At 39.0% G+C, this 11,901-nt stretch overlaps 1 protein-coding gene across 2 annotated transcripts in view; it reads right to left on the bottom strand.

Moving 5' to 3' along the window:
• cog3 (component of oligomeric golgi complex 3) overlaps positions 1 to 11,306 on the bottom strand; it is a 29,903-nt gene extending 18,597 nt beyond the window's left edge. Inside the window, exons 1-4 of one of the 2 annotated variants that reach the window (XM_062070540.1) lie at positions 11,082 to 11,306; positions 10,741 to 10,887; positions 5,642 to 5,703; positions 4,138 to 4,303 (exon numbers count right to left, since the gene is read on the bottom strand). In XM_062070540.1, coding sequence (XP_061926524.1) covers positions 4,138 to 4,303; positions 5,642 to 5,703; positions 10,741 to 10,887; positions 11,082 to 11,234 — 528 coding nt within the window. In that variant the 5' untranslated portion in view covers positions 11,235 to 11,306. The remainder of the gene's footprint in view (positions 1 to 4,137; positions 4,304 to 5,641; positions 5,704 to 10,740; positions 10,888 to 11,081) is intronic. The other variant, XM_062070539.1, reaches the window with a different exon arrangement.
• Positions 11,307 to 11,901: the final 595 nt, after the last annotated feature.

The raw sequence follows: 11,901 nt of genomic DNA, 5'->3' as shown, positions 1-11,901 counted from the left end.
TGATACTTTTACACAATTATTATGCTTTGTCCAAAGATGTATGGCACCAATGAATGTGCAAAATTTTGCACTTAATTAGCAAACATTTTATAAAATGTTATTCAACACAAAAAGCACACACTCCATAGTGGTAAAATAAGTGTAAAAAGGTAAAAAAAATGGAACTAAAAGTAACTAAAACATAAAAACTGAATTGTATTGTTTTTTATATTGCTATTGTTATTTAAATGTATTGTTACTAATATAATTTTACTTGTTGTTTATTCATTACCAATTGATATCCGTTTTTTAAAACTATGTTTAAAGTTAAATTTTGGTGTTACAATAGATACTTGTGTTTTCAAATTAATGAATAATCATGTAATTAATCGTGATTACAATATCAATCAAAATAATTGTGATGACTATTTTTGCCTAATCGGCCAGCCCTACAGCAGAGTTTTTTTGGTACCGTATTTTTCGGAGTATAAGTCGCACCGGCCGAAAATGCATAATAAAGAAGGAAAAAACACATATAAGTCGCACTGGAGTATAAGTCGCATTTTTTTGGGAAATTTATTTGATAAAACCCAACACCAAGAATAGACATTTGAAAGGCAATTTAAAATAAATAAAGAATAGTGAACAACAGGCTGAATAAGTGTACGTTATATGACGCATAAATAACCAACTGAGAACGTGCCTGGTATGTTAACGTAACATATTATGGTAAGAGTCATTCAAATAACTATAACATATACAAACCCCGTTTCCATATGAGTTGGGAAGTTGTGTTAGATGTAAATATAAACAGAATACAATGATTTGCAAATCCTTTTCAACCCATATTCAATTGAATGCACTACAAAAACAAGATATTTGATGTTCAAACTCATAAACTTTATTTTTTTTTTACAAATAATAATTAACTTAGAATTTCATGGCTGCAACACGTGCCAAAGTAGTTGGGAAAGGGCATGTATACCACTGTGTTACATGGCCTTTCCTTTTAACAACACTCAGTAAACGTTTGGGAACTGAGGAGACACATTTTTGAAGCTTCTCAGGTGGAATTCTTTCCCGTTCTTGCTTGATGTACAGCTTAAGTTGTTCAACAGTCCAGGGGTCTCCGTTGTGGTATTTTAGGCTTCATAATGCGCCACACATTTTCAATGGGAGGCAGGTCCGGACTACAGGCAGGCCAGTCTAGTACCCGCACTCTTTTACTATGAAGCCACGTTGATGTAACACGTGGCTTGGCATTGTCTTGTTGAAATAAGCAGGGGCATCCATGGTAACGTTGCTTGGATGGCAACATATGTTGCTCCAAAACCTGTATGTACCTTTCAGCATTAATGGTGCCTTCACAGATGTGTAAGTTACCCATGTCTTGGGCACTGCCCACTGCTCCCCTCACCTAACTTTAACTTAACTTAACTAATACACCCCCATACCATCACAGATGCTGGCTTTTCAACTTTGCGCCTACAACAATCCGGATGGTTCTTTTCCTCTTTGGTCCGGAGGACACGACGTCCACAGTTTCCAAAAACAATTTGAAATGTGGACTCGTCAGACCACAGAACACTTTTTCACTTTGTATCAGTCCATCGCGAAGCTGACGGCGTTTCTGGGTGTTGTTGATAAACGGTTTTCGCCTTGCATAGGAGAGTTTTAACTTGCACTTACAGATGTAGCGACCAACTGTAGTTACTGACAGTGGGTTTTTGAAGTGTTCCTGAGCCCATGTGGTGATATTCTTTACACACTGATGTCGCTTGTTGATGCAGTACAGCCTGAGGGATCGAAGGTCACAGGCTTAGCTGCTTACGTGCAGTGATTTCTCCAGATTCTCTGAACCCTTTGATGATATTACGGACCGTAGATGGTGAAATCCCTAAATTCCTTGCAATAGCTGGTTGAGAAAGGTTTTTCTTAAACTGTTCAACAATTTGCTCACGCATTTGTTGACAAAGTGGTGACCCTCGCCCCATCCTTGTTTGTGAATGACTGAGCATTTCATGGAATCTACTTTTATACCCAATCATGGCACCCACCTGTTCCCAATTTGCCTGTTCACCTGTGGGATGTTCCAAATAAGTGTTTGATGAGCATTCCTCAACCTTATCAGTATTTATTGCCACCTTTCCTAACTTCTTTGTCACGTGTTGCTGGCATCAAATTCTAAAGTTAATGATTATTTAGAAGAAAAAAAAATGTTTATCAGTTTGAACATCAAATATGTTGTCTTTGTAGCACATTCAACTGAATATGGGTTGAAAATGATTTGCAAATCATTGTATTCCGTTTATATTTACATCTAACACAATTTCCCAACTCATATGGAAACGGGGTTTGTAGAACATGCTATACGTTTACCAAACAATCTGTCACTCCTAACACAAAGTGGTGACCCTCGCCCCATCCTTGTTTGTGAATGACTGAGCATTTCATGGAATCTACTTTTATACCCAATCATGGCACCCACCTGTTCCCAATTTGCCTGTTCACCTGTGGGATGTTCCAAATAAGTGTTTGATGAGCATTCCTCAACTTTATCAGTATTTATTGCCACCTTTCCTAACTTCTTTGTCACGTGTTGCTGGCATCAAATTCTAAAGTTAATGATTATTTGGAAAAAAAAAAATGTTTATCAGTTTGAACATCAAATATGTTGTCTTTGTAGCACATTCAACTGAATATGGGTTGAAAATGATTTGCAAATCATTGTATTCCGTTTATATTTACATCTAATACAATTTCCCAACTCATATGGAAACGGGGTTTGTAGAACATGCTATACGTTTACCAAACAATCTGTCACTCCTAATCGCTGAATCCGATGAAATCTTATACGTCTAGTCTCTTACGTGAATGAGCTAACTAATATTATTTGATATTTTACGGTAATGTATTAATAATTTCACACATAAGTCGCTCCTGAGTATAAGTCGCACCCCTGGCCAAACTATGAAAAAAACTGCGACTTATAATCCGAAAAATACGGTATCTATTATATCAGAAGTGTTGAATCTTTCCAGACACAAAGAAAATGTCTGATGAAAAACATTTGTGTTATAAAAAACTGAGTGAGGAACACCAACATGACATGACAACATGACAAATGTCTGTCAAAAGTTTGCAGCACTTTTAGAAATGCTTGTTTTTCAATAGTATTAAATGGCAGCATGTCTTTAGCGATGTATTTAACTACTCTTTCTGTGAGTGCACACTATTTTGCACTGTTTTGTTTGCACTGACCTGGCTTGTTCACCAAACGCGAAGTGAGTGTAGACTGTTGAGTGGTTGTGTTTCAAGTAGGCGAGCAGGTTTGTTGTATTCGCGATCATTCAGCAAACTGGATCCTCTGTGTTGATAGGCTCATCTTGTTATAAAAGTTTAAACTGAAATATTCCCACACTGGTGCGGTGGCATTTGGTTTTGTGATCATTTTGTCCATGTTAGCTTCTACATGCTAAATAGTTAAACTGTGGGATGCTAGCGAGCTAGCGGCCTCTACTCGCCACAAAAAGAGTCAAAGACACTTAACGAGGACGAGAATTCACCCTCTTCTTTTCATTCCGCCATGGCACAAACGTGCACAGCTACTGAAAGCAACGAGGAGCGTGAATGCTCTTAAGGCATGCACATGGCGATTTATCAACCCTGGAAAATTTACCTACTTAATTGTTATTTATCATCAGTTAATGGACTAATCAAATATCAGCCCAGGCTTAATCAAATCTAGTCGTAGTTATTCAATATATAACCTTTAGTATCGACAATTAATCTATTTGCAAAATTGGCCATGATACCTAGCCCTACTGATAAGTGTATCACAAATGTTTTTAAGGTGAATAGCTTAACCAACATTTAAAATCACACACAAGGCTAAAAAAAAAAGCTTCTGAATGCTGACTACTAATGACACTTCATATGCAGCCTACCGCAAGAACTATTAATGCCAATGTTTTTTGTCCAGACAATTATTTGCTTTTGTGGTGCACACAAAGTGTAACTATAGGAGACTGCGGATTATCAGGTTGAGCGTTTACGGTACGTGCATCTTCAGTGGTCCAACATTCCAGGAACATTTAAATCAACCAATAGTATTTTTGCTGAGCTAGACATTTACTGACAATGAATAGGAGATCTTACTTGTTCCTTTAAAAGTTGTTCGCAAGCCTCATGTAACGTGCCCGTCTTGTTGGACACAAAGAGGTACTGCTTTTGAAGAGAGTCCAGCTGCTCCAGAGCTGCGCTAACATCTTTCAGAATGGCATCACAATGTTCCTGGTAGCAGAAGAGATCATCTCGGGTTTGCCTGCAATTGAAAGAGAAACGAACACAATGTGTAAAGTAGCTGCCAACTGCATGTGTTGCAAACATTGACAGGAATAGTTTTCAAGATGTTTTTGTCGTCATGATTATGCAGAATATATGCCGATTATCAGAACGCCCACAATACTGGGAGGATAAAATGCAAATATAATTATTCTGACAAAGTTTGATTTATCAAGAATAAAACTCAATTGTGAATGTTATTGTGTCATTAGTTAGCATGTGCAAACTGACAGTTACATACGGCTGTGACAAAGGAGCCAATTGCAGAGCAGCTCAGAGTCCAGACTACTGTTTTTGTGCTTGTAAATGTCAACATATATGTACTGTTGAAAAAATATATCAGACATATTGCCTAATTACCAATATAATATTATAATTTTATAGCTGCTGGATGATTTAAAGGGCTGATTAAAACAAATTCATCTGATGTATTTTTGTGTCTGTGGTATTTATGTTTTCATGGCGTTTGTTTTTTCATAAAGAAGATACATTAACACGTCTCCTATGCGAAAAAAACTTCTTGCAATATGCATTTTCTTTTTCACATTCGCAGTTAGTGCTGCAGCCTCTAAAATTAGGGTTTTTACGTGAAAACTAGTTATAGTAATACAATGTATGAACGGATTTGTATATCCTATTATTTGCGCATTATTAAATAGTGATGCACCAAAAATGTGCCCTCCAGAAAAACTTTCATCACCAAAACAGCATTGCCAAAACCGGATGTTGTGATGATGTCTGTGATGTGGACGTTCTTTAGTACATCCGAGATATACCTGCGGACTGCGACCTACAAAATGTGCAATGTGCAAATATTAAAAGGTCAGTGGCGGCTTTTAAGGACAGAAATAGCATGTTGGAGCATCAGCGCCAAGCAAGTGTGATGTCAGTGAGGCTCGCTGCAGCTCTCGCTGTTCGTTACGAACATCGAGCGACAAAACTAAAGGGTCTCCAAACACGAGCACAGTCTCTATATGTTGCTAGTCGTTTTTAATAAAGAAAACGTCACTAAAAGGGTTAGACATGTCTATAGAAACTTTAAAAATTCTCAACAAAGTACAATGTACAATAAGCAATAACAATTGAAAAACAGAGCAAAACGATAAGAAAAAATATAAGTTAACACTGATTAATAATAACTCAGGTTTGTTTTTAAATGTATGTATTTCAATTGTTTAAACTTTTTAAAGAAAATATTTGCATCATCACAGATTATGCAAATTATATGATGTCATGTTGATCATGCCTATAGCCACAGATATGTTGCCAATCCGTGGGAAATCCTAAGCAATGTAGATAGCATTAAATGTTTACGCACCTGTACTTTGCACTCTCATCCTGATCCATGTTGGCTTGTAACTTGGCAAACCAGGCAAAGAACTGCAACAAAAAATAGGCAACATTACTGTGTGTGGAGTCTCCTGTGTGAGCGTAGGTCTTCTCCAGCTTCCTTTACAGCTATACAGTGCATCCAGGAAGTATCCACACCGCTTCACTTTTTCCACATTTTGTTATGTTGCAACCGTATTCGGAAATGGAATGAATTAATGTATGCCCCTAAAATTCTAGAGATTTTTGCAAATTTGTTAAAAATAAAAAACTAAGAAATCACATGTACCGTACCAAAGTTTTGACAGCCTTTGCCATTAAGCTCAAAAGTAAGATCAGGTGCATCCTGTTTTAACTGATCATCCTTGAGATACTCCTACAGCCTAATTGGAATCTACCTGTGGTAAAGTTGATTGGACAGGCAGACACCAGTCTATATATAAGGTCCCACAGTATGGCTCTAGGCCAGGGGTGTCAAACGTAAGGCCCGTGGGCCGGATCAGGCCCGTGAACAGGTTTTATCCGGCCCGTGGGATGAGTTTACTAAGTATAAAAATTAGCCGAAATTTTTGAATGAAAGAAACTGCTGTTTTAATTGTGTCCACTAGATGTCACAATAGCAATTATTTGTGTCTTTCTAGATTATGCTACATATGTAAAAAAATAAAAAAAATATACCACACGATGTAAGCAAACTACATAAATAACATCCTGTAATTTAATTTTTATATTATTTTTTTAATAATAATAATAATAATAATAGATTTTATTTGTAAAAAGCACTTTACATTGAGTAAACAACCTCAAAGTGCTACAGTGTATTTAAAAAATAAAATAAAATAAATAAATAAATTAGAAAAAATAAAAACATAATAAAAAATAAATAAAAACTAGAACAGCCAAATAGCTAAAACTAGTATGCATATATCTAAAAAAAAAAAAAAAAGGCTTTTTTAAAAAGAAGGGTTTTTAAGGCTTTTTTAAAAAGAAGGGTTTTTAAGCCTTTTTTAAAAGCATCCACAGTCTGTGGTGCCCTCAGGTGGTCAGGGAGAGCGTTCCACAGACTGGGAGCAGCGGAGCAGAAAGCCCGGTCTCCCATTGTTCACTGAAGTTGTCTTTATTTTTAAGTTATCGTGCCGTGATTTTACCGGTCCGGCCCACTTGGGAGTAGATTTTTCTCCATGTGGCCCCCCATCTAAAATGAGTTTGACACCCCTGCTCTAGGCAGTGAGGTGACCAAGAACCAGATGGTCACTCTGTCAGAGCTACAGTATTCCTCTGTGGAGGAGAGCCTTACAGAACGACAACCATCTCTGCAGCAATCCACCAATAATGCCTGTATGATAGTGGCCAGACGGAAGCCATTCCTTAGTAAAAAGCACATGGCCGCCTGCCTGGAGTTTGACAAAATGCACTTGATAGACTCTCAGACCGAGAGAAACAAAATCATCTCCTCTGATGAGATAAATATTTAACTCTTTGGCGTGAATGCCAGGCATCATGTTAGGAGGAAACTAGTGTTGTCCAGATACCAATATTTTGGTACCGGTACTAAAATTATTTCAATACTTTTCTGTACTTATTGATACTTTTCTAAATAAAGGGGACGGCAAAAAAATTGCATTATTGGCTTTATTTTAACAAAAAATCTTAGTATTCATTTTTCTTATTGCAAGTTTGTCCTTAAATAAAATAATGAACATACTAAACAACTTGACTTTTAGTAGTAAGTAAGCAAACAAAGACTCCTAATTAGTCTGCTGACGTATGCAGCAACATATTGTGTCATTCATCCTTCTATTATTTTGTCAACATTATTAAGGACAAGTGGTGGAAAATTAATTATTAATCTACTTCTTCATTTACCGTTAATATCTGCTTACTTTCTCTTTCAACATGTTCTATCTACACTTCTGTTAAAATGTAAAAATCACTTATTCATCTGTTGTTTGGATACTTTACATTAATTTTGGATGATACCACAAATTTTGACGTAGCCAAGTCTAATGACTGAGCTACGTCATTTCCTGTGATGTCACACAAGCAGCAAAAATAATGGACCGGCAAAAACGCCTCAAGTAATGACTTAATTTTACAAAAAAATATGACGAGGAAACGGCAATATGCAATTATTGCCAGGCTTCGCTCTCATGTAAAGGGGGGGGAGGTACAACTAGCATGTTGAAACATGTTCAGGCCGTACATAACGGGAACGTTCAAGAACTGCGGCGTGCCTTCGACACATGGAGAAGCAGCGACAGAGATGACGAAGCGCACCCCTCTTCCTCTGCAGCCCCAGCTCCAGTGATAGTTGCCGGTGAGTAACTAACATTAACTGTTGCTGGTTAATTTCCATATTTGCTCACTTATAGCCTTTAGGCTAAAATAAGGTTATCTCTTATGACAACCAGGACTGCAGTAATGTTAGCTAGACTAACGTTATCTAAGCATAGTCAGTGGCTAACGGTAACGTTAGCCTTTTTGTATGTGTCTGATAACGTTAACGTTAGCCTTTTTGTATGTTTCTGATAACGTTAACGGTGTCTTGTAGCCTACACCACTCCAGAGTTTGCAGGTCTGTCTAATAAACTAGTGCTTTCTTTCTTTCTTTAGTTTTGTACATGAACACACTTACAGCATAACACATCACAGTTTCATATCATTTCACTTTACATCATGTCTGAAAAGGAGTAGGAAGAAGTAAAGCTTATTTAATCCTACCCCTTTCCCACTTCAGAGTGTTTACAAATATATACATCATTTACTGACCTTTTTATAATAAAATAACATCTGTGAATTAGTATATACAACAGTTTTGTAATATGCAATTAATTAATTCAGTCATTAATATACTGAGATGAAGAATATCTTATTTTCAATAAGGTTGAAAGTATTTCTCATAATTCTTCTTTGTACTTTGTAAGCACTATTAATTTGAACAACCTCTTAAAGTGGACCATATCAGTACAATGTTTAACTTAATTGCTTAATCTATTCCATCTTTTAATTCCACATACTAATGCTAAAGACTTAATAACAGACACCCTCGTCTTCACATTCAGCTAATTTCCCCCTTAATTCTATGCTGTGTCTGTCCCTCATTTTCCCTCCAGGAAAAGGACGTGCTGTCATTCCTGGAGGAGGCCACACTGATGGACCCCAGAAGGTTTAGATACAGACTGGAGGAGGATGTCGTCAAACCTATCTGTGTGACTGTGCGCTACCGAACATGATCCTCTGCTTGTAAACCAGCAATGACACAATGTGACAACGACGGGGGCGCGGGGGTGTGGGGGACCGGTACTTTACAGAGGCGGTATAGTACCGAAAATGATTCATTAATATCGCGGTACTATACTAATACCGGTATACCGTACAACCCTAGAGGAAACCAGGCACCACTCATCACCAGGCCAATACCATCCCTACAGTGAAGATGGTGTTGGCAGCATCATGCTGTGGGGTTATTTTTCAGCAGCAGGAACTGGGAGACTAGTCAGGAAAGAGGGAAAGATGACTGCAGCAATGTACAGAGACATTTTGGATGAAAACCTGCTGTAGAGCGCTCTTGAACTAAGACTGGGGCGACGGTTTATCTTTCAGAATGACAACAACCCTAAGCACACAGTCAAAGGATGTCCAATGAATGGCTTCAGGACAACTCTGTAAATGTCTTTAGTGGCCCTGTCAGAGCCCTGACTTGAATCCAATTTAACATTTCTGGAGAGATCCAAAAATGGCTGTGCACTGATGATTTCCGCCCAACCTGATTGAGCTTAAGGCCCCGTTTACACTAAGCCGGATAAGGTTATCCAGGGTAAATCCCAACTAACCTTATCCGTGTCCACACACAGCAATGCCACCATTTAAGACCCCCCCCTCCGTCCGCCAGCGAAACACGACCTAATACGCATGCGCAGAAAATGCGCACGTCAGTCACCTCCAGTATTGCTTTGTGTGCAAGTTCTCAAATTTAACTTATCTGATCAATATCCTGTGTTGTGGTATTGAATATGGCCACTGTTTAATCCTGTAACTACTAGGTATCGGACTGATACCCAAATTTGCGGTATCATCCAAAACTAATGTAAAGTATCAACCAACAGAAGAATAAATTATTATTACATTTTAACAAAAGTGTAGACAGAAAATGTTAAAAGAGAAAGTAAGCAGATATTAACAGTAAACGAACAAGTAGAGTAATAATTAATTGTCTACCACTTGTCCTTAATAATGTTGACAAAATAATAGAATGATAAATTACACAATATATTACTGCATATGTCAGCAGACTAATTAGGAGCCTTTGTTTGTTTACTTACTACTGAAAGACATGTTGTCTTGTATGTTCACTAATTTTATTTAAGGACTAAATTGCAATAAACATGTTTAATGTACCATAAGATTTTTTCTTGAAAACAGCCATTAAAGCAATTGTTTGTGGTCCCCTTTATTTATAAAAGTACCGAAAAGTATCTAAATAATTTTGGTACCGGTACCAAAAATATTGGTATCGGGACAACACTAATACAATGTGTATTAGTCTTCAGTAATGCGGACGCTGTATCGATCCGTTGTGGTGAAGAAGGAGCTGAGCCGAAAGGCAAAGCTCTCAATTTACCGGTCGATCTACGTTCCCATCCTCACCTATGGTCATGAGCTCTGGGTTATGACCGAAAGGACAAGATCACGGGTACAAGCGGCCGAAAAGAGCTTCCTCCGCCGGGTGGCGGGTCTCTCCCTTAGATATAGGGTGAGAAGTTCTGTAATCCGGGAGGAGCTCAAAGTAAAGTCACTGCTCCTCCACATCGAGAGGAGCCAGATGAGGTGGTTCGGGCATCTGGTCAGGATGCCACCCGAACGCCTCCCTAGGGACCGGTAGCAGGCCACGGGGAAGACCCAGGACACGTTGGGAAGACTATCTCTCCCAGCTGGCCTAGGAACGCCTCGGAATCCCCCGGGAGGAGCTGGACGAAGTGGCTGGGGAGAGGGAAGTCTGGGCTTCCCTCCTTAGGCTGCTGCCCCCGTGACCCGACCTTGGATAAGCGGAAGAAGATGGATGGATGGACTAATACAATGTTTGATCACCTGCTGTGCCGTTTCTACTCGGTCGTTCTCCATGTTGATCATCTGGAAACCTTTGAGCAGGACGTCTTCCGTTGACTCGGGCACAGTGGCGGTGAAAGGCGGCTGGAGAGAGCGAGATGACAGACTGCCCAGGTCCTCGATGGGTAACTGCACAACAACAGTCTCTTTTACTAAACAAACATTCACTTAAAAATGAAGGGCATACAGATTAAACCGCGCCACTTTTATGGACTATCATCTTTATTAAATGACTTAAGAGTGGCTTTAGCACACTTGAAAATTAGTATAAAGTGAGTTAGCAACATTGCTAGCACGCTAGCTCCAGCCGAGCTACATCTCACCTCGGAGGGGACAGCAAGCGCCTCAGCAGCGGTTCGTATCTCCAACACAGAGTCCGTTTGCGTCTCCGTAAGCGGAGCCATGGCGTCCGGGCGGCAGTCCCACTGTGACAGCTTCTCGCGGGTTTCTTTATCTGACTGCTCTGTGGACGCCATCGTCAGCTTAAACGTCAGCAGCGACTCGAACAGGAAGCCACTTCCTGTTCCGGGATGGTAGCGGTAGGCGGGGCTTAGTGAAATATGGCGCATGCGCAAACGCAATAAATCCGCCCTAATATATTCAATTTTTACTTCTCACAACCAAAAAGCTGTGAAAACTGTGATGCTGTCCTCCAAATTTGGACTATTTACGGAACTTGTGTGAGCTAATGACTTTACACATTCCTACTTATATATAAATATATATTTTGCATTCTACTGCAGTTGTTTTATTGAGTTTCCAAACCCCTGGTGCTGTTTTGTACTGTTGTTGTTCATATGTTTGTTTGTAAATGTTGATGATTATAAATAAAGATGTTTTTTTTTTTTTTTAAAATACACATTTTACAGGGTTTTTTTGTTACTGATATTTTGATAATGTTATGCACTCCATGTGTACACTACTGCAAGCACATCAATCAATCAATCAATGTTTACTTATATAGCCCTATACCACGAGTGTCTCAAAGGGCTGCACAAGCCACAACGACATTCTCGGCTCAGATCCCACATCAGGGCACGAAAAAACTCAACCCAATGGGATAACAATGGGAAACCTTGGAGGGGACCGCAGATGCGGGGACCCTCCCCCCCTGGGCGACTGGTGCAATGGACGTCGAGTGCA

This window comes from Entelurus aequoreus, linkage group LG14, assembly GCF_033978785.1.
Source record: "Entelurus aequoreus isolate RoL-2023_Sb linkage group LG14, RoL_Eaeq_v1.1, whole genome shotgun sequence".
NCBI lineage: Eukaryota > Metazoa > Chordata > Actinopteri > Syngnathiformes > Syngnathidae > Entelurus > Entelurus aequoreus.
The sequence above is the reverse complement of the archived record's forward strand: the minus strand, read 5'-3'. Positions and strand labels throughout refer to the sequence as shown.